The sequence below is a fragment of the Entelurus aequoreus genome, linkage group LG23, assembly GCF_033978785.1.
Source record: "Entelurus aequoreus isolate RoL-2023_Sb linkage group LG23, RoL_Eaeq_v1.1, whole genome shotgun sequence".
NCBI classification, from domain to species: Eukaryota; Metazoa; Chordata; class Actinopteri; order Syngnathiformes; family Syngnathidae; genus Entelurus; species Entelurus aequoreus.
This window is the reverse complement of record NC_084753.1, coordinates 2,919,913-2,942,264: the sequence shown is the minus strand read 5'-3', so window position 1 is coordinate 2,942,264 and position 22,352 is coordinate 2,919,913. Positions and strand designations below refer to the sequence as shown.

Below are 22,352 nucleotides of genomic sequence, written 5' to 3'. Positions count from 1 at the left end.
ACTGTCAGTCTTCTGCACCGTCTCCAAAGGAAAGTTAACAACTTTATTACTTTTAAAGAAGACTTCCCACAATCCAAACTTTGAGGTTTTCGGCTTTTAGAGATAAAGTCGATAGTTTTGTCCGGCTGGGGGAAAAAAACACATTCTGGCTTCAACGTTCTTGAACATCTGCCTCGGTCTTTGGAGGAGGTGCAGCCTGCCGAGGGAAGGTTCTTGCAGCTCCCAGGTGAGTTCTGTTCCGCAACGGAATGAGGACACGCGGGACAGCGCTAAGAAACAGCAGGTGTGTTAACCAAGTCAGGCTGAGTGCAAAGTCGCTACATCAAAATATTTGCCACGCTTCGGAAATCCCACCCTTTGTGTGGTTTCTCCAACCGACAGAATATGTTACAGTCGCGGTTTGAAAAAAAAAAAAAAAGATTCAATTTAATCCCCATGACGTGCTCCAGGATTATTGTTCTGGTTTGAGCGGCCTGCCATAAGACAGTCGGGCACAAACAGCCATGCAAACACGATTTTTACACTCCAGGACAAAATGAGATTATTTTTTTGCTTATTTATTCAGGTTTGTCATCGAGGACAATCCAAGGAAGCACATTTCAGACTTTGCTTATCAATTGCTAAATGTAAACAAATGAAAAATAAGACCTTCACAAAGCACTTCAAGTATTGCTGCTTCACTGTATTGCAGGGGTTTTTTTTAAGAATATTCCACTGATTTTTGGCCTAAATCAGGGCTGTCCAAAGTGTGACCAGGTGGCCATTTGTGGCCCGCAGTTTGGTTTTTATTGGCCCGTGACACCATTCAAAAGACTAAGATAAAAAAAACACTACATAAACATTTAAATATGTATTTTTGGGAGAAATTGCGTGTGAATGCTGAAATGGGCAAGCCACTGAAATGCGTGAGCCGAACTTAAATGCTAAGATTAGCATGCTAACAGAATGTGTCAAGTGTCAAATAATATGACTATAAAGTGTACACGTGTAAAATTAGCTAAAAAAAAAGTTAGCGTGTGAATGTTGTGTATGCTAACAGTTAGTGCAGTGAAATATATTTATATAGCGCTTTTTGTCTAAAGACTCAAAGGGCTTTAAACTCATTATCTACATCTTTGAGCTACATTTAAACCGGTGTGGGTGGCACTGGGGAGCAATTGGGTAAAGCGTCTTGCCCTAGGACAAAACGGCCGTGACTATGTTGGCGTAAGCGGGGATTGAACCTGGAACTCTCAGGTTGCTGGCACGGTCGCTCTACCAGCCGATTGCATTTGCCTTTTGGTCAACATTTGTTCTCCAAATTAGTTTCTTTTGTGATTGATACTGTATTACTGCCTGTTAGAATAATTGTTTGTAAGTTATCACAGAAAACTTTGTGTTGAAATGAGTTCCAGGCAAAAGGACACGGGCTGTCTTTGAAACGTACCAAGAAGAAGGCTCGTAAAACTCCACTCAAAGCGGCGAGATGGCAGGATCTGCCCAATTTCCAAACGAACTCTTTTTGAAGTATTTTACGAACTCTTTTTGAACTATTTTATGAAACTCTTTTTGAAGTATTTTACGAACTCTTTTTTAACTATTTTACGACCTCTTCTTTTGAACTGTTCGTAACCAAAGGCAACGATGTTTACGACCCACTTCCGTCTGGAAGCAGCTGTGGTCAGGTGGGGGGAGAAAGTCAAATAAAGAAGGAGTGCAATCTTTTGGCAGAGCGTGCTGGAGATTGTAGAAGGACACAATGTCCGGGCGACTCTCCTCAATATATTGAGTCCAAATTGAATTCTGTCTCTGTTTAATTCTTTGCCTCTTGTCTTGTTTAATAGATGTCATCAGTGTTTGAACCTGACACTGCCTTTGCCCCAATCAAACCAAAACATTCCTGTTTTGCTATTATCACAATCATCTAAAGTTTGTGTCTTGCTCATTCTCCTCTGTCAACCCTCAAGTTGCTGGCACGGCTGCTCTACCAACCGAGCCACCTCGCCCCATTAGCGTGTGCCAAGTACCAAGTTATATGACTTTAAGGTGTTCGGCTGCACAATTGGCTAAAAAAACCCACAGACGTAGCATGCCAACGTTAGTGTGTTAGCATGCAACAGTTACATTACTCTGAGGTGTTCGGCTGTATAACTAGCTTAAAAAAAAGTTAGCATGCTAGAATACTAATGTTAGCATGTGTCAAGTACTAAGTATTTATTGCATTACTTTACAAAATAATAATATCTGTCATGTCCAGTTGAAAGACGTTTTATGAAATCAGAGTGTGTGAGGGTGTGCATTTAAAATATGGTGCCTGTTGCTAAGTGACAATAATATCTGGCATGTGCAGTTGAAAGACGTTTCATGAAAGCAGAGTGTGTGAGTTTGTGCATTTAAAAGACGGTGCCTGTTGCCAAGTGACGTGTGACGTCAGCGAGAAAGCTAGACAGCGCAGCATTAACTCGGCTCTGTGCGTTAACTCTTCAGAGATGGCAGCTCTATTGAATCTTTTTACACGATTATGTTAGCGCTAGCTAATGAAGAGATTGAATGTGCCTCGATAGCTGTAGTCTCCTTGTCCACACACGGGGTATTGTTTAGATTGTGAGCACGTCAATTCAATCATTGATGTGTTGTTCATTATTCCCTCGTAGTAGTAGTAGTAGTAGTAGTAGTGTGTGTACTTAACATACACGTTGTTTGCTGTGTGATGTTGCCTCTTCCTATTTGATATCAATTTTAATGTGGTTGTTGCTTTTATTCGTAAAAAGTCACTTCCTGCATTGAACTTGCTTCTGACGCTGTCTTGTTGACGTACAACCACATCAAAAGCAGCGTGCCACGTTACAAACGTAACGGTAATGGCGTAACGTACATAAAACTAACAAATTAGATTACTCGTTACCAGTAAAAGTAACGCCATCATTCAAGTATTTCTTATAAATATATATATATATATATATATATATATATATATATATATATATATATATATATATATATATATATATATATATATATATATATATATATATATATATATATATATATATATATATATGTATATATGTATATATATATATATATATATATATGTATGTATATATATATATATATATATACATATATATATATATATATATATATATATATATATATATATATATATATATATTTATAAGAAATACTTGAATGATGGCGTTACTTTTACTGGTAACGAGTAATCTAATTTGTTAGTAGGGCGCAACATAACACATTCAGTTTCATGAATAAAAGCTTTTTCTAGTTAGACAATATACATACTTGCCAACCTTGAGACCTCCAATATCGGGAGGTGGGGGCGGGGGGCGTGGTTATTTACAGCTAGAATTCACCAACTCGAGTATTTCATATATATATATATATATATATATATATATATATATATATATATATATATATATATATATATATATATATATATATATATATATATATATATATATATATATATATATATATATATATGTGTGTGTGTGTGTATGAAATACTTGACTTTCAGTGAATTCTAGCTATATATATATATATATATATATATATATATATATATATATATATATATATATATATATATATATATATATATATATATATATATATATATATATATATATATATATATATATATATATATATATATATATATATATATATTTCTTTTATTTACATAAAATAAATACTTGAATTTCAGTGTCCCGGTGGCTATCCATTAGATGGCAGTATTGTCCTGTTTAACTTCTCCGTTCATGATGAGTATATCATTTCGGCCACCGTGTTCAATGGAGAAGTCTGTTCTACATATTTACAGGCAACGTACACCTACCCCTTCGAACTGTCCTGGATGAACTGAAATTCTTGTTTCCATTCGTTTTGGAACTTGCAAGCGTATTTCTTCATCTTGCTCGTCGACGGCGTCGCCATGTCTGTAATTTCTTCCTTCTTCTGCTTCGTCTCCTTGTTGTGTGCGCAGTTGTGCACTCTACTCTCTAAAAGCCCTAGATGTTATGACGTCATTGGGCAGGCAAGCTGTTTATATTGTGGGAAAGCGGACGTGAGAATAGGCTGTCCCCACTCAGTCTCAGGTCCGCATTGAGCTGGAGGGGGCGTGGCCTCCAGCTCCGGCTGAATACCGGGAGTTTGTCGGGAGAAAATCTCTGCCGGGAGGTTGTCGGGAGAGGCTCTGAATACCGGGATTCTCCCGCTAAAAACGTGAGGGTTGGCAAGTATGACAATATACCATAGACGGCTTGAGAGTCTTATGTGGCTCTCTAGCGCCGCCCTAGTGGCCCCGTGGAGCTTTTTAAAAAATGTTTAAAAATGGAAAAAGTTCAATATGTCTTCACTGATGAGAGTGTTTGACGAGCGCCGTTTTGTCCTACTAATTCGGCGCTCCTTGAACTCGTCGTAGTTGTATGGACTGCAACGCAACAGTTTGTTTACATGTACAACTTTCTCCTCAGCTGCCACAGAAAGACATGTTTTATGCCACTCCCTCTTTCTCATTTTGTCCACCCAACGTTTTATGCTGTGCGTGAATGCACAAAGGTGAGCTTTGTTGATGTTATTGACTCGCAGGGAGTGCTAATCAGGCATATTTGGTCAGTGCATGACTCTGAGCTAATCGATGCTAACATGCTATTTAGGCTAGCATCATTATGCCTCGTTTGTATAGGTATATCTGAGCTCATTTTAATTTCCTTTATTTATGTCCTTTGTGTATTTAATTTATCTTTGCATGTCTTTGTATTTAATATTGGCTGCATTTCTGAGAGTTGTTTGTGTGCCATGTCATCATGAAAGTAGGCTAATAGAGCTGATATAGACACTTACATAATGTGTTGCCTTCATTACAAGACTTATATGAGGCTTTTAATTTTTTTGCGGCTCTAGACAGATTTGTTTTTTGTATTTTTGGTCCAATATGGCTCTTTCAACATTTTGTGTTGCTGACCCCTGTCCTATTCAGTACTGCCATCTAAAGTCATGGAATGTGTGCAAATGAAACTCAAATGTTACCGTAATACAAGATATAACAACTGCACAGCACAGTCATCTAGGGTTGTACGGTATACCGGTATTGGTATACCAGTGTTTCCAACACATTCATTTATTTGTGGCGGCCCGCCACGAAAGAATTACGTCCACCACAAATAAAATAAAATAAAATCAATATAAAATAAAATATATATATATATATATATATATATATATATATATATATATATATATATATATATATATATATATATATATATATATATATATATATATATATATATATATATTTTTTTTTTTTTTTTTTTTTTTTTTTTTTTTTTTATTCCTGTCCAGCTTGTCAGGCAAATCATATAGTTGATGTAGATGCCCATATAGGCTGTTCAGATTTACTTTACAAAAGAGAAGTGTAGGATACTTCTCTTGTTGCCTTATTTGTATTTGACCACTACTGTTTTCTGTTTATTTGTTACTGACTGTGGCAGGACACCTCTGCCTCTGTTTCACTTTATGTTGCTGGTAAATAATATGGTTGTAGTAGTAGGCTAAAGTTAAAATGTTTAGTATGCACTAATTAAAGGGGCGGAGCTTTAAGAGACATTTTAGCTTTTATATTTTATAAGATATATTTTTTGTAAGAACCACAATTAATAAATATATTTCAGTGAATAACTTATTGTTCAAATCTGTATATAAATATGTACATAAAGTGTTGTAATTATATTGCAAAATGGATGGATGGATGGATGGACGTTTAAAACAAAACTGTAATTATTAATTAGTAAGTATACATTTTTTTAGCCTTTTTAGAGAAAATCATATCATTGTAGTAAATTATGCAAATTACTCGATGATGTCATGGTGACCACGCCCATAGCCACGCCCCCACCGCCACAGGTATCTTGGCAGTTTATGGGAAACACTGTATACAGTATGTGGAAGTCGCTTCCTCGCAGTCCCACTGTCAGACACGGCACAGGAGCCCAGCGTGCAGGTTTAAGAAGGTTTTTAATGATCATATGTTTTATACAAAGTTTTCTCTCTCAGAACGTGACTTTTCAGTCACGTCCGTATCCTCTCTCCTCATCTGCTCCCGGCCGCTTACTGTTAAAGACAACAGATGATTAGATTAACACGTACCACCTGTGAAATCTAATCACCTGCCAGCTGTGTCTCGCCGTCAGCACATGCCCCGCCCCTGCCCAATGGTGCTCGTCCTCAGCACCCTGGACAGCGGGGGTGACTTTTGCTCCTACGATAAAGGTGAAGTTATAACACTGAAACGCCCTCAGGAAGAGACGCTTTAAGACATGGCCGGCTAGCTAGCGGCCAAAGTCCAGCCGTGTTTTAGCTACTTCTAAATCACTAATCCTGGTCTCCATGGCGACAAGTAAAGTATGTTTCTTACAAGTATCATCCCTGCAGGACGAGGAATAGCTAAACATGCTTCACTACACACCGTAGCTCACCGGCGTCAAAATGTAAACAAATGCCATTGGTGGATCTACACCTAACATCCACTGTAATGATACCAAGTGCAGGAGCGTATTTATTCCATACTACTATGATTACATCGATATTTTTTAGCATCACAAAATCTTTTTTTGTTTTTTAAAAATGTATATTATGTTTATAAACTCAGGAAATATCTCCCTGGAAACATGAGGACTTTGAATATGACCAATGTATGATCCTGTAACTACTTGGTATCGGATTGATACCTAAATTTGTGGTATCATCCAAAACTAATATAAAGCATCCAAACAACAGAAGAATAAGCCATTGTTACATTTTACCAGAGGTGTAAATAGAAAATGTTAAAAGAGAAAGTAAGCAAATATTAACAGTAAATGAACAAGTAGATTAATAATTCATTTTTTACCACTTAATTTTGACAAAATAGTAGAATGGAAAATGACACAATATGTCACTGCACAAGTCAGCAGCTAAATTGGGAGCCTTTGTTTGCTTACTTACTAATAATAGACAAGTTGTCTTGAATGTTCACTATTTTATTTAAGGATAAAATTGCAATAAGAAACATGTTTAATGTACCCTAAGATTTTTTTGTAAAAATAAAGCCAATAATGCAATTTCTTGTGGTTCCCTTTATTTAGAGAAGTATCTAAAAATACAGAAAAGTATCGAAATACATTTTGGTACCGGTACCAAAATATTGGTATCTAATTGGTAGCTAATTTTTAAAGATTACATTTTTAAAAAATATTTCGTCATCATATAGTTAACACTTATTAATGCGCAACAATGTACCACACAATTGGTACCGTTGAGTAAATTCCCAGGTATCAGGAATTTGTATTCAAATCTAAACGGTACCCATCTCTACCCAGGATGTGATGAAGTATTTCCACGTCGTGGTTGTGTTGTAGTGGCCGGGTGATGCTTGGAGGATCTAGTCCAGGGGTCGGCAACCCGCGGCTCCGGAGCCGCATGCGGCTCCTTGACCACTCTGACGCGGCTCAGCTACATACATGCCGACCCCCCCGATTTTCCCAGGAGATTTATGGATCTCAGTGTCTCTCATAGATTACTCCCAGGGAAAAGATAATCCTATTTACACTTTAATTACTAAATAAAGGGCGTGCCCTAGTTGCACTGCAGTAATTGTCCTCTATAGCATTTACATGCAGCGTGCCAGTCTAGCCACATGTTGCATGTTGTTATTACTTGCACACACAGGAGACAGCAAAGCATACTTACTCATCAGCCACACAGCTTACACTGACGGTAGCCGTATCAAACAACTTTAACATTGTTACGTTACAAATATGCGCCACACTGTGAACCCACACCAAAAAATAATGAAAAACACATTTCTGGAGAACATCCCACCGTAACACAACATAAACACAACACAACCATTACCCAGAATCCCATGCAGCCCTAACTCTTCCGGTCTACATTATACACCCCCGCTACCACCAAATCCCCCCACACATCAAACCCCCCCCCTCCGTGCGTTGGTTGAGCGGAAGAGTTAGGGCTGCATGGGATTCTGGGTATTGGTACCGTCAGTGTAAGATGTGTGGCTGCTGAGTTAGTACGCCTTGCTGTCACTTACGTGAGCAAGCTGAAATTGCATCCTGCGTGTGGCCGAGCAGGTACACTGTTAGGGCAGACTGTAGAGGGCGCCAAATGCGGTGTCATCACGCTCTGATATTCGGGAGTCTCCCGGGAAAAATGAGAGGGTTGCCGACCCCTGATCTAGTCAGTACTGTGGAACACAATCAAGGCTACCATATTGTGTGAAAGGAGTGTAAAGGTGACTATATGGGTGTTATTTCACGTTTGGGGGGGGCTCTAATTATGTTGAAAAATGATCACGCTTCAGTTTGTTGGTGCATCCCTTTGTGAGGTAAATCATAGGTCAAGCTGTGAAAACGAGCAAACTTTCCGGCCATTTCCAAAACAATAGATGGTGATGCCTCTCAATGGCCACTTTGTGGTGGAAATAAGTGTCCAACGAAGCAGCTGCAGGCAGCATCCGCTAATGATGTCATCTGCCTAATATCTCTCCAGGTGAAGACGCGGCAACTTCCTTTTCAGGCGAGGTTTAAAAAGTGCAACGCGGTGACGAAGGTGGCAGATTTACTGTTCGTGGTCGCTGGCGAGTCGCGATCAAAAAGCCGGAACATCAGGCACACACTGTATAGTCGTTAATTTCCCGTACTACTCCTGTGAGGCTTCAAATTGTAGCAATTGGATTTTAATCTGTGTACCACTGATTAGTCATTTGGCTCCCCAGCCACTGTGTAATTTGTTCCACAACAGAGAGCGGAACTGTCACGTGCACACGCACACACATAAACACAGCATGCACATAGTTTGCAGACACACACACACACACACACACATGCACACACACCAGAGAGCATGCATGCTGAGAGAGAGAGAGAGGGGCAAGTGTAGAGCAGAATAAAACAACATTCTAAAGTATGTCAGCGCCCTCTCATGGTAACACCCAGCACATCTAAATCTAGATGACTACTCGGGGTGTTAAACATTCTCTAGTTAATTGTGATTCTTATTTGTAACGATTTTTAATCGATTCTAAAAAAATCAAATTATTATTATTTTTTGTTTGTTTGTTTGTTTGTTTTTTTTTGTTTTTTTTATTAACTGTCCTGTCCAGCTACTCAGGCAAATCATCATGTTGATGTATTTTACCAAATACATATACATATACATATACATATACATATACATATACATATACATATCGTTCAAAAGTTTGGGGTCACCCAAACAATTTAGTGGAATAGCCTTCATTTCTACGAACAAGAATAGACTGTCGAGTTTCAGATGAAAGTTCTCTTTTTCTGGCCATTTTGAGCGTTTAATTGACCCCACAAATGTGATGCTCCAGAAACTCAATCTGCTCAAAGGAAGGTCGGTTTTGTAGCTTCTGTAACGAGCTAAACTGTTTTCAGATGTGTGAACATGATTGCACAAGGGTTTTCTAATCATCAATTAGCCTTCTGAGCCAATGAGCAAACACATTGCACCATTAGAACACTGGAGTGATAGTTGCTGGAAATGGGCCTCTATACACCTATGTAGATATTGCACCAAAAACCAGACATTTGCAGCTAGAATAGTCATTTACCACATTAGCAATGTATAGAGTGTATTTCTTTAAAGTTAAGACTAGTTTAAAGTTATCTTCATTGAAAAGTACAGTGCTTTTCCTTCAAAAATAAGGACATTTCAATGTGACCCCAAACTTTTGAACGGTAGTGTGTATATATATTTTTTTTTTTACTGTCCTGTCCAGCTACTAAGGCAAATGATCATGTTGATGTCGATTACCATATACATATACATACATATTTACTTTAGAAATTAGAAGTGTTGGATACTTCTGTGTATTTGTTTTATGGAGGAATGTAGTTAATAGCGGTGTCAAAAAATTATTTAAAAATGTATTTATTTATTTTATTTTTTATTTTATTTTTTTTTCCAATTGTCCTTTCCAACTACTCAGACAAATCATCATGTTGATGTAGATTACCATATACATATACCTATGTATTTACTTTAAAAAAGAGAAGTGTTGGATACTTCTCTTGTTGCCTTATTTGTTTTTGACTTTATTAGTAGTACAGAAATTTATCAGAGCTGTTTATTTTATGGAGGAATGTAGTTAAATTAATAAGGGTTTCCGAAAAATTGTTTTTCAGATTAATTGTGATTCTTAATTGATTCCAAAAAAATCAAAAAACATGTTTTAAATAGTGTGTCAAAATCGATTTTCAGACTAATCGCAATACTTTATTGTAATAATTCTTAATCGATTCCAAAAGTTAAAAAAAACATATATATATATATATACATATATATATATATGTATATATATATATAAATTATCATGTTGATTTCGATTACCATATACATATACTGTACATACATATTTACTTAAGAAATTCGAAGTGTTTATCTATTTTATGGAGGAATGTAGTTAATAGTGGTGTCAAAAAATGTTTTAAAAATTTACTTTTTTTTTCTTTTTTTTTAATTGTCCTTTCCAACTACTCAGACAAATCATCATGTTGATGTCGATTACCATATACATATGCTTATGTATTTACTTTAGAAAAGAGAAGAGTTGGATACTTCTCTTGTTGCCTTATTTGTATTTGACTTTATTAAATGTTTGGGCAGAATTTTATTCACCAAAACCAGTTTTCTTTTAAGTAATATAGACATTTATCAGAACTGTTCATTTTATGGAGGAATGTAGTTTTAACTTAATACGGGTGTCAAAATATTTTATTTTTAGATTAATTGGGATTCTTTTTTATAACGATTCTTAATCGATTCCAAAGAATCAAAAAGCAATTTTTTAAAAATGGGGTGTCAAAATCGATTTTCAGATTAATCGCAATACTTTATTGTAACGATTCCTAATCGATTCCAAAAATTTAAAATCAATTTATTTTTTTTCTGTTTTGTCCAGCTACTAAGGCGAATGTTGATGTAGATTACCGTACATATACATATACATATACATACATATTTACTTTAGAAAAGAGAAGTGTTGGATGCTTCAAAGTCTTGTTTTGTGTTATTTGTATTTATTAAATGTTTGGAGAGAATTTTATTCAACAAAACCAGTTTTCTTTGAAGTAATATAGACATTTATCAGAGAGAAAACCCTTGGCTCTCCAAGTACCACTATAATGACCAACATTAGAGTACAGTAGCGTAATAGGCCTAAGTGTTCGTTAAAAACACGACAGAGGTTTTATTTAACAAATATATTTAATATTGTAGGCCATTGTAACATTATACACACAACTTGAACAGTGACCAAGTGATTCTTTGGCGTACCACTCGATGGCCCCTGTGTACCACAGTTAAATAATAAATCATACGTTTACGTGTTATTCATCCTTAGTTATATATTTCTAAATCGGCACTTAAAACATATGTATTCATATGAATCAATTTAAGTGGACCCCGACTTAAACAAGTTGAAAAACGTATTCGGGTGTTACCATTTAGTGGTCAATTGTACGGAATATGTACTTCACTGTGCAACCTACTAATAAAAGTCTCAATCAATCAATCAATCAATCAATCAATCAATCAATCAATCAATCAACTTTATTTTATAATATTTAAGCTATGTTTCCTTGTCCCCGCACTTGTCACACACAGTGTCTAAATGCGAAATATAATTCTGTTCGCTGTATGAAGATGTGGAAAATAACAACAATATTAAAGCTTGAACCTTGAAACACATTTTGTTTTAAAAACAAACTGGGCTTAACTTTTATTTTTTTTGTAGTGTTTTTAATAAAAAAAATTTTTTTAGTTTTATTAGCTTTTATTTCTTTGATTTCATCCAGTCGGATCCAGTATTAACATTGTTTGTATTTTTATTGTATGTGTTTATTTTTATTTTATTTATTTATTACTTTATTTATTTATTATATTTTTATTTTTGTAATTTCATTTGTATTTTTTATTATTATTATTATTATTTATTTTTATTTATTTTTTTACAAATGCTTTCTTGTTTTATTGTCACTTTACTGAATTTGTACATCACTTTAGGGCAACTGCTAATCCTAAATGGGCTTTATAAATAAACGTTGACCTTGACCTATTTGTATTTATAATTATTATTCAAAAATGCAATATAATACTATAAATATACTCATTATTTAATAACACCAATAATACTTATCTGAATACAGCAAATACCACTCATTTAATTATGTCATAAATGTCATATTCTCACAAGCATGAATAATTACCATATCTTGTTGACATTGTAATGTGTAATTATGACCACCAGATGGCCCCAGTAAACCATGTGCAGTTTGTTGTCATAGTAACGCTTCCCACAGTCCGGCCAGAGCTATCATGACGTAATGTTTTGTTTTCTCTTGCAAGGAGCCTCAGTTTTTATGGCTGCTTATTTTATGTGTTTTTAGTTTGGGCAAGGGACAACATACACTTTTCGAAACTCTCAGTGGACAATGCATGCATCTCGACAATGACAAAATGTATTTGCGTGGCTACAAAGTTATGCCGAGGATTGTTGTGCGTGGTTTGAAAAGGCTGCAGGTGATGACGTCACAGTGATGGACGCCTGAATATGTCCTTTTGCACCTGGCAGGTGAGGTGGAAATGATGGCTGAGAGCGAGTGAAAACATATATCGGATGTCAGCAGCCAGGAGGAACTTTAGTAACCTGTTTTGGAAATATTTGATGATGATTCATGCACCAAATAACATAATGTGAAGATGTGGTTCTTAGCTCTTTGAAAGGAGCAAAGTGTTGGATGACCGGTTCCTTTCAGAGAGTCGTTCGAAAAGTGGCTCGTTATCATATTTTTTAAAAAATGCAGTGATTTACAAGATTTATAAGATTAGAATGAAAATGATTGTAATTTACACATTCCGCCACATTAGTGAGAATGATTGTGAAACATTGAGGATTATTCAATCTGGTTTATTTTTTAAATTCTACACTCCACTAGTGTGTGTGTGTATATATATATATATATATATATATATATATATATATATATATATATATATATATATATATATATATATATATATATATATATATATATATATATATATATATATATATATATATATACATATACATACATAATTGTTTTTAATTAAAAAATATTACTAAGATTGGTATTTTATATTCCGAAAACTTCAGAAAAAATTTACAAATAAAATTAATTGTATATATATATATATATATATATATATATATATATATATATATATATATATATATATATATATATATATATATATATAAAACTTCAGAAAAAATTTACAAATAAAATTAATTGTATATATATATACATATATATATATATATATATATATATATATATATATATATATATATATATATATATATATATATATATATATATATATATATATATATATATATATATATATATATATATATTTATTTATTTATTTAATTAATTTTATTTGTAAATTTTTTCTGAAGTTTTCTGAATATAAAATACCAATTAATTAAAAACAATTATGTATGTATATATATATATATATATATATATATATATATATATATATATATATATATATATATATATATATATATATATATATATATATCAATCAATCAATCAATCAATGCTTATTTTTATATATATGTATATATATATATATACACATTATATATATATATATATATATATATACTGTATATATATATATATATATATATATATATATATATATATGTATATATATATATATATATATATATATATATATATATATATATATATATATATATATATATATATATATATATATATATATATATATATATATATATATATATATATATATATATATATATAGTGTTAGGACTAACGCGTTACTTTGTAACGCGTTAGTCCTAGTAATCTAGTAATCTAACGCGTTATTTTTTTATATTCAGTAACTCAGTTACCGTTACTACGTGATGCGTTACTGCGTTATTATACGTTATTTTTTATGTAGCATCAGCTAGAAACTGATGCGCTGCGGTGTCGTTCTTCTGAATCTTCCTCTGTCACAAGGTGGAGAGAAGAAAAGAGGCGTACCCTCGTCTTGCACAACGGAGTCTGCTCCTATAAACACACCGATTAAATGGCGCGGGGCGTTCAAGCTCCTCCGTTGCTCCGCTCGCCATTTAAACACGTGCTGAAAGTGCTTGAGCCACGTTACGACATCCCGTCGCGCACCCACTTCAGCGATAAGATTGTGCCAGATCTTTATGAGCAGGAGAAGAAAAAAGTTGGGGATGAACTATCCCGAGCATCATCTGTTGCGCTCAGGACAGACTGGTGGACGTCCAGGGGAACTACAAGCGCTCACTTCATCACAGCAGACCTGCAGATGAGCAGACACGCCCCCTCTACGAGAGTCCCCTTGCACAGGTACTGACACAAGCAGTGGAGGAATGGAAGATAAAGACATCCCAGTCACAAGTGATAATGCCAAAAATCAGATAAATGCAGTGAATGAGGCAGGACTGGGACCACAGATAGGTGCTTTGCACATGTAGTGAATTTGGCATCACATCTCAGTCAATAGGATGGATCAGGAAGGAGGTTTCCTAGCACAACAGCTGCTCATGTGCTTAAGACAAAGCAAGAAATGCTAAAACTGCCTACTCATAAAGCTCATACATGATGTCCCAACGAAGTGGAACGCCACTTATGATATGTTGCAGCAGCAGGCAGCTATATACTCTGCATTGACCCACAACACCCTGAAGAAAAATGTCAAAGACATCATCAACCTGTCTGATGATGATGTGAGAGTGGCAGAGGAGGTCCTCCAGGTGCTTAAACCCCTCAAAAGTGTTACATCTCTACTGAGCACTGAAACTTCACCATCTGTGTCAATGATCCCGCCACTGAAAACAAGGATTGTACAATCCATGACTCCAAGTGTGGAAGACAGCAGCATCAGGCTTTATTTCACTATCTATGTTTCAAGGAAGATGATGTGCCTTCTTATGTTGCACTTTAAGTTGTTTTTTATTAATGGTCATTGGTCCAAGTTTAAAGAAAGGAGAAATGCCTTTTTATGTTGCACTGTTTTTCATTAATTATGTTAGTACTATAATACACCTCATGGTGCAACCTGGACACATCATCAGTGATTCTCCCGGGGTCATAGGGTGTTTCGGGTCTTAATCAAACACCCTCACCCGGGCGACCCAGCCGAGGGTGATCAGTCCCTCGACTTGTGTCCAGGTAGCGCACTACGCCACGCGTCCCCCCTCCTCAACCAGAGCCAACGTGAAGCCTTTTCAGACGCTTCCAAAATGTTTTTTATGGCTCTTCTCCTGTGCAGTCCACAAATCCCAAGGAGCCCCAGGACCCGGTGTAAGGACTTGCCTGCAAAACCCCTGCAGCCCACCTCAATAGGCTCGCAGCGGGCCTTCCACCCGTTCCTCCGGCAGTCAGCCACAAGATCTGCGTACTTCGCTCTCTTCCTTTCCTGAGCTTCCTCCATTCTGTCCTCCCAGGGGACAGTTAGCTCAAGGAGTACCACCTGCTTGCTGGTTCCAGACATCAAGACCATGTCTGGCCGGAGTGTTGTAGTTGCGATGATGTCTGGGAATCGCAACTGCCTTCCCAGGTCAACCAAGAGCTGCCAGTCCCTTGCTGTTGTTAGCAGGCCCCCCTGGGTCTTCTTGGAGGGTTGAGGTTTCTCTCCTGCTCGGACAAAGGCAATTGTGCTCTTGGTTGGGTGTTGCCGCTTACTGGTGTTGATGCCCATGCAGATGGTGTCTGCTATTGCCCGCAGGACCTGGTCGTGGCGCCACCGATACCTGCCATCTCCCAATGCCTTTGAGCAACAGCTGAGGATGTGTTCTAATGATCCTCTTTTCTGACAGAGCTGGCACACAGGTGCGTCTATCAGGCCCCAGGTGAACAGGTTAGCAGGGCTTGGGAGGACATCATAAACTGACTGGACCAAGAACTTAAACTGGTGTGGCTCCGCTTTCCAGAGTTCGGTCCAGGTGATCTTGCGACCAGCTATGTGCTCCCACTTGGTCCAGGCCCCCTGCTTGCTCATTCCCACCACTCTGCTGAAGCGAGCCTCCTCCACCTCGGCGCGAACCTCCTCTTGGACAAGCTTTCGTCTTTCCTTTCCTCTGGCTCTGCTGTAGTTTGGTTTGGTGTTGCAACCCAGCCCAGCCCGACCAGTGGCTATGGTTCCCACCAGGGTGCTGTGCCGCAGCCTCGCCTCTGCCCGCTCCACTGCATCCTGGGCACGCCACTTCCTTCCTGTTCTGACCTCCACACCTGCTGACGATACTTTCCCATCAGCAGAATCTCTGTAGAGCAGGACTTCTCTGGCCCGGGAAACCTTGAACTCCTCTGCCAGACTACTGAAAGGAAGCTGCAGCTTGGTGTTGTGCCCAAACAAAGCAAAGCTGCTTAGGCTCCGTGGCAGACCCAGCCACCTGCGCAGGGACGAGCTGATCTTCCTCTCAAATCCCTCCACGATGGTCATTGGGAATTCGTACATTAGCAGCGGCCAGAGGAGACGAGGCAGGATGCCATGCTGATATATCCAGGCCTTGAACTTCCCAGGAAGTCCTGACTTGTCCACAGCTGAGAGCCACATGTTGAGGTTATCGCTGGTAGCTTGACGTGCAGCGGTATCCTTCAGATCACCAGTGAAGAGCTTGCCCAGGCTCTTCACTGGCTTTTCTAACACAGATGGAATTTGGGTGTCTGCCAGACTGAAGCGAAAGCGGTCGGTTACCTTTCCTTTTCTTAAGACCAAGGACCTGGACTTAGAGGGCTTGAAACTCATTCTTGCCCAACTAATGAGTCGATCAAGGCCTTGAAGGAGCCATCTGCAACCAGACACTGATGTTGTGGTTACCGTGAGATCATCCATGAATGCTCTAATCGGAGGTTGCCGGGTGCCGGATTTGGACAAAGGGCCTCTGCACTCTACTTCCGCAGACTTCACAAGCATATTCATGGCCAGTGCAAACAGGGACACAGAGATTGTACAGCCTGTGATGATACCTTTCTCTAGACGATGCCAATCTGATGTTGAAGTGCCAGAGGACACCCTCAGACTAAAGTTGTTGTAATAGTCGAGGATGAGATTGCAAATCTTCTCTGGAACGTGGTATCTGCTCAGAGACAACTCCACCAACTTGTGTGGAATTGATCCATAAGCATTGGCGAGGTCCAGCCACAGTACTGTCAAATCGCCTCTGTTCTCTCGTGCCTCACGGATCAGCTGTGTTACCACACCAGTGTGTTCGATGCACCCTGGAACTCCTGGGACTCCTCCCTTCTGCACCGAGGTGTCAATATAGGTGTTCTTCAGGAGAAATCCCATGAGGCGATTGGAAACGATTTTGAAGAAGGTCTTGCACTCAACACTGAGGAGGGAGATTGTCCTAAACTGCTCGATGTTCCTTGCGTTTTCCTCCTTGGGAATCCATACTCCCTCTGCGTACGTCCACTGCTGAGGTACTTTCCCTCTTTTCCAGATCACCCGGAAGATCTTCCAAAGACGCTCCAACAGGCGGGGACACTGTTTGAAAACCTTGTACGGAACTCCACTTGGGCCTGGTGCTGATGCTGTTCTGGCAGATTTGATTGCCTCTTTAACTTCCTTCAGGGTGGGTTCACTGATGTCGAACAGGATGCAGGGTTCTGGTGGGCATATGAGGGCTGCACAGTGGCCGAGGTCTTGCTCTCTCATGCCGTCGCTGTAGGTGTTCTTGATGTGGAGGTTGATTTCCTCCTCGGGACATGAGAGTTGACCACTGCGTTTCTCTCCCAGCAGCTTCTTTGTGAATCCAAATGGATTTGCAATGAAGGCACTGCGCTTGCGGGCCCTTTCCTTGCCTCTCTTCCTGTGCCACTCGGCACGTCGCAGGGTGAGTAGCCTATCCCTTACCACACCCCTCAGTTCTGCCAAGGCTGCCTTCTCATTCTCGCTTGCCTTCCTGTACTGGCTCCTGAGTACTCTCAGTTCTTGTCTGAGTTGGGAAATCTTGGTTTCCCGCCGGTTTGGAATTGGTGCTGCAGTGGTAGTCTTGGTGGCACGTTGTTCCTTTATGCCAAACCTGTCTGATGCAATGCCAATTATGAATGTGCTCATTGTCTTGAGCCTCTGGTCCACATTACCCTTGGCTGTTGCTTCCAGGGCTGTATTAACATCTTCATCAAACTGTTTCCACTCTGACTCCTTGTTGGCAGCGGGCCACAATATCCGACGATGCTCTGACGGTCTGCTTTGGGGTTGCGCCGGTGGTGCTTGGAGGTTCTGGGCACTGTGGGGAGTGTCCGGGCCTAGATCCTCCTCCGTCTCATCAGGTGCCGTACAGGGTACTGGCACTGTGCGTTGCGCCACGGGTTTCCTTAGGCAGCCCATCTTGGTCTGGTGTATCTTTAGACCCGTCGGGTTTTTGCAGACCTTGCCACATTTGCAGACTGCACTCGTAGTCAATTGTCCATTCGCAGGGATCGTTACCAGAAAATCTGTCCGTTCGGGGCGCTCATTCTCCCCCCCTCTCGGGCGCCCCTGGGGGTATATCTCTTTAGGGTTTTTCGTAGCTTTGTATGGGTGCTCCCTTGCGAGAGCTGCAGCTTGGGATGCTACCCCTCCCTGCCCCGGTTGCCGTCTTTCCGGGCTGTCAACTGTCTCTCCAATTGTCACCACACTTTCGGGGTTGTCATCCAGCCTCTTCCTGGAAGTCAATGGCGATGCCATACTGGATTAGTACTATAATACACCTCATGGTGCAACCTGGACACATCATCAGTGATTCTCCCGGGGTCATAGGGTGTTTCGGGTCTTAATCAAACACCCTCACCCGGGCGACCCAGCCGAGGGTGATCAGTCCCTCGACTTGTGTCCAGGTAGCGCACTACGCCACGCGTCCCCCCTCCTCAACCAGAGCCAACGTGAAGCCTTTTCAGACGCTTCCAAAATGTTTTTTATGGCTCTTCTCCTGTGCAGTCCACAAATCCCAAGGAGCCCCAGGACCCGGTGTAAGGACTTGCCTGCAAAACCCCTGCAGCCCACCTCAATAGGCTCGCAGCGGGCCTTCCACCCGTTCCTCCGGCAGTCAGCCACAAGATCTGCGTACTTCGCTCTCTTCCTTTCCTGAGCTTCCTCCATTCTGTCCTCCCAGGGGACAGTTAGCTCAAGGAGTACCACCTGCTTGCTGGTTCCAGACATCAAGACCATGTCTGGCCGGAGTGTTGTAGTTGCGATGATGTCTGGGAATCGCAACTGCCTTCCCAGGTCAACCAAGAGCTGCCAGTCCCTTGCTGTTGTTAGCAGGCCCCCCTGGGTCTTCTTGGAGGGTTGAGGTTTCTCTCCTGCTCGGACAAAGGCAATTGTGCTCTTGGTTGGGTGTTGCCGCTTACTGGTGTTGATGCCCATGCAGATGGTGTCTGCTATTGCCCGCAGGACCTGGTCGTGGCGCCACCGATACCTGCCATCTCCCAATGCCTTTGAGCAACAGCTGAGGATGTGTTCTAATGATCCTCTTTTCTGACAGAGCTGGCACACAGGTGCGTCTATCAGGCCCCAGGTGAACAGGTTAGCAGGGCTTGGGAGGACATCATAAACTGACTGGACCAAGAACTTAAACTGGTGTGGCTCCGCTTTCCAGAGTTCGGTCCAGGTGATCTTGCGACCAGCTATGTGCTCCCACTTGGTCCAGGCCCCCTGCTTGCTCATTCCCACCACTCTGCTGAAGCGAGCCTCCTCCACCTCGGCGCGAACCTCCTCTTGGACAAGCTTTCGTCTTTCCTTTCCTCTGGCTCTGCTGTAGTTTGGTTTGGTGTTGCAACCCAGCCCAGCCCGACCAGTGGCTATGGTTCCCACCAGGGTGCTGTGCCGCAGCCTCGCCTCTGCCCGCTCCACTGCATCCTGGGCACGCCACTTCCTTCCTGTTCTGACCTCCACACCTGCTGACGATACTTTCCCATCAGCAGAATCTCTGTAGAGCAGGACTTCTCTGGCCCGGGAAACCTTGAACTCCTCTGCCAGACTACTGAAAGGAAGCTGCAGCTTGGTGTTGTGCCCAAACAAAGCAAAGCTGCTTAGGCTCCGTGGCAGACCCAGCCACCTGCGCAGGGACGAGCTGATCTTCCTCTCAAATCCCTCCACGATGGTCATTGGGAATTCGTACATTAGCAGCGGCCAGAGGAGACGAGGCAGGATGCCATGCTGATATATCCAGGCCTTGAACTTCCCAGGAAGTCCTGACTTGTCCACAGCTGAGAGCCACATGTTGAGGTTATCGCTGGTAGCTTGACGTGCAGCGGTATCCTTCAGATCACCAGTGAAGAGCTTGCCCAGGCTCTTCACTGGCTTTTCTAACACAGATGGAATTTGGGTGTCTGCCAGACTGAAGCGAAAGCGGTCGGTTACCTTTCCTTTTCTTAAGACCAAGGACCTGGACTTAGAGGGCTTGAAACTCATTCTTGCCCAACTAATGAGTCGATCAAGGCCTTGAAGGAGCCATCTGCAACCAGACACTGATGTTGTGGTTACCGTGAGATCATCCATGAATGCTCTAATCGGAGGTTGCCGGGTGCCGGATTTGGACAAAGGGCCTCTGCACTCTACTTCCGCAGACTTCACAAGCATATTCATGGCCAGTGCAAACAGGGACACAGAGATTGTACAGCCTGTGATGATACCTTTCTCTAGACGATGCCAATCTGATGTTGAAGTGCCAGAGGACACCCTCAGACTAAAGTTGTTGTAATAGTCGAGGATGAGATTGCAAATCTTCTCTGGAACGTGGTATCTGCTCAGAGACAACTCCACCAACTTGTGTGGAATTGATCCATAAGCATTGGCGAGGTCCAGCCACAGTACTGTCAAATCGCCTCTGTTCTCTCGTGCCTCACGGATCAGCTGTGTTACCACACCAGTGTGTTCGATGCACCCTGGAACTCCTGGGACTCCTCCCTTCTGCACCGAGGTGTCAATATAGGTGTTCTTCAGGAGAAATCCCATGAGGCGATTGGAAACGATTTTGAAGAAGGTCTTGCACTCAACACTGAGGAGGGAGATTGTCCTAAACTGCTCGATGTTCCTTGCGTTTTCCTCCTTGGGAATCCATACTCCCTCTGCGTACGTCCACTGCTGAGGTACTTTCCCTCTTTTCCAGATCACCCGGAAGATCTTCCAAAGACGCTCCAACAGGCGGGGACACTGTTTGAAAACCTTGTACGGAACTCCACTTGGGCCTGGTGCTGATGCTGTTCTGGCAGATTTGATTGCCTCTTTAACTTCCTTCAGGGTGGGTTCACTGATGTCGAACAGGATGCAGGGTTCTGGTGGGCATATGAGGGCTGCACAGTGGCCGAGGTCTTGCTCTCTCATGCCGTCGCTGTAGGTGTTCTTGATGTGGAGGTTGATTTCCTCCTCGGGACATGAGAGTTGACCACTGCGTTTCTCTCCCAGCAGCTTCTTTGTGAATCCAAATGGATTTGCAATGAAGGCACTGCGCTTGCGGGCCCTTTCCTTGCCTCTCTTCCTGTGCCACTCGGCACGTCGCAGGGTGAGTAGCCTATCCCTTACCACACCCCTCAGTTCTGCCAAGGCTGCCTTCTCATTCTCGCTTGCCTTCCTGTACTGGCTCCTGAGTACTCTCAGTTCTTGTCTGAGTTGGGAAATCTTGGTTTCCCGCCGGTTTGGAATTGGTGCTGCAGTGGTAGTCTTGGTGGCACGTTGTTCCTTTATGCCAAACCTGTCTGATGCAATGCCAATTATGAATGTGCTCATTGTCTTGAGCCTCTGGTCCACATTACCCTTGGCTGTTGCTTCCAGGGCTGTATTAACATCTTCATCAAACTGTTTCCACTCTGACTCCTTGTTGGCAGCGGGCCACAATATCCGACGATGCTCTGACGGTCTGCTTTGGGGTTGCGCCGGTGGTGCTTGGAGGTTCTGGGCACTGTGGGGAGTGTCCGGGCCTAGATCCTCCTCCGTCTCATCAGGTGCCGTACAGGGTACTGGCACTGTGCGTTGCGCCACGGGTTTCCTTAGGCAGCCCATCTTGGTCTGGTGTATCTTTAGACCCGTCGGGTTTTTGCAGACCTTGCCACATTTGCAGACTGCACTCGTAGTCAATTGTCCATTCGCAGGGATCGTTACCAGAAAATCTGTCCGTTCGGGGCGCTCATTCTCCCCCCCTCTCTTAAAATGAAAATAAAAATGCATGTCAAGTTGATCAACAGATTGTATTATTCTCCAGTGCAATAACAGTATTGTAATGAAGGCTAAAAGGGCATTAA

At 40.8% G+C, this 22,352-nt stretch overlaps 2 protein-coding genes across 2 annotated transcripts in view; both read right to left on the bottom strand.

Annotated features, from left to right (window-relative positions):
* Window positions 1-18,869, bottom strand: part of LOC133641199 (uncharacterized) — a 130,906-nt gene extending 112,037 nt beyond the window's left edge. Inside the window, exon 1 of the mRNA XM_062035132.1 lies at window positions 15,323-18,869. Within this exon, the coding sequence (XP_061891116.1) occupies window positions 15,323-18,801 (3,479 nt within the window). The 5' untranslated portion in view covers window positions 18,802-18,869. The remainder of the gene's footprint in view (window positions 1-15,322) is intronic.
* LOC133640767 (uncharacterized) lies at window positions 18,811-22,232 on the bottom strand. The gene has a single exon (XM_062034356.1). The coding sequence runs from the start codon at window positions 22,111-22,113 to the stop codon at window positions 18,928-18,930; it is 3,186 nt and encodes a 1,061-aa protein (XP_061890340.1). The 5' UTR covers window positions 22,114-22,232; the 3' UTR covers window positions 18,811-18,927.
* Between the last annotated feature and the right edge of the window lie 120 nt (window positions 22,233-22,352).

Bases quoted from the DNA above. Each gene is read 5' to 3' on its own strand.
- LOC133640767 (XM_062034356.1), bottom strand. From the start codon at position 22,113: ATGGGCTGCCTAAGGAAACCCGTGGCGCAACGCACAGTGCCAGTACCC.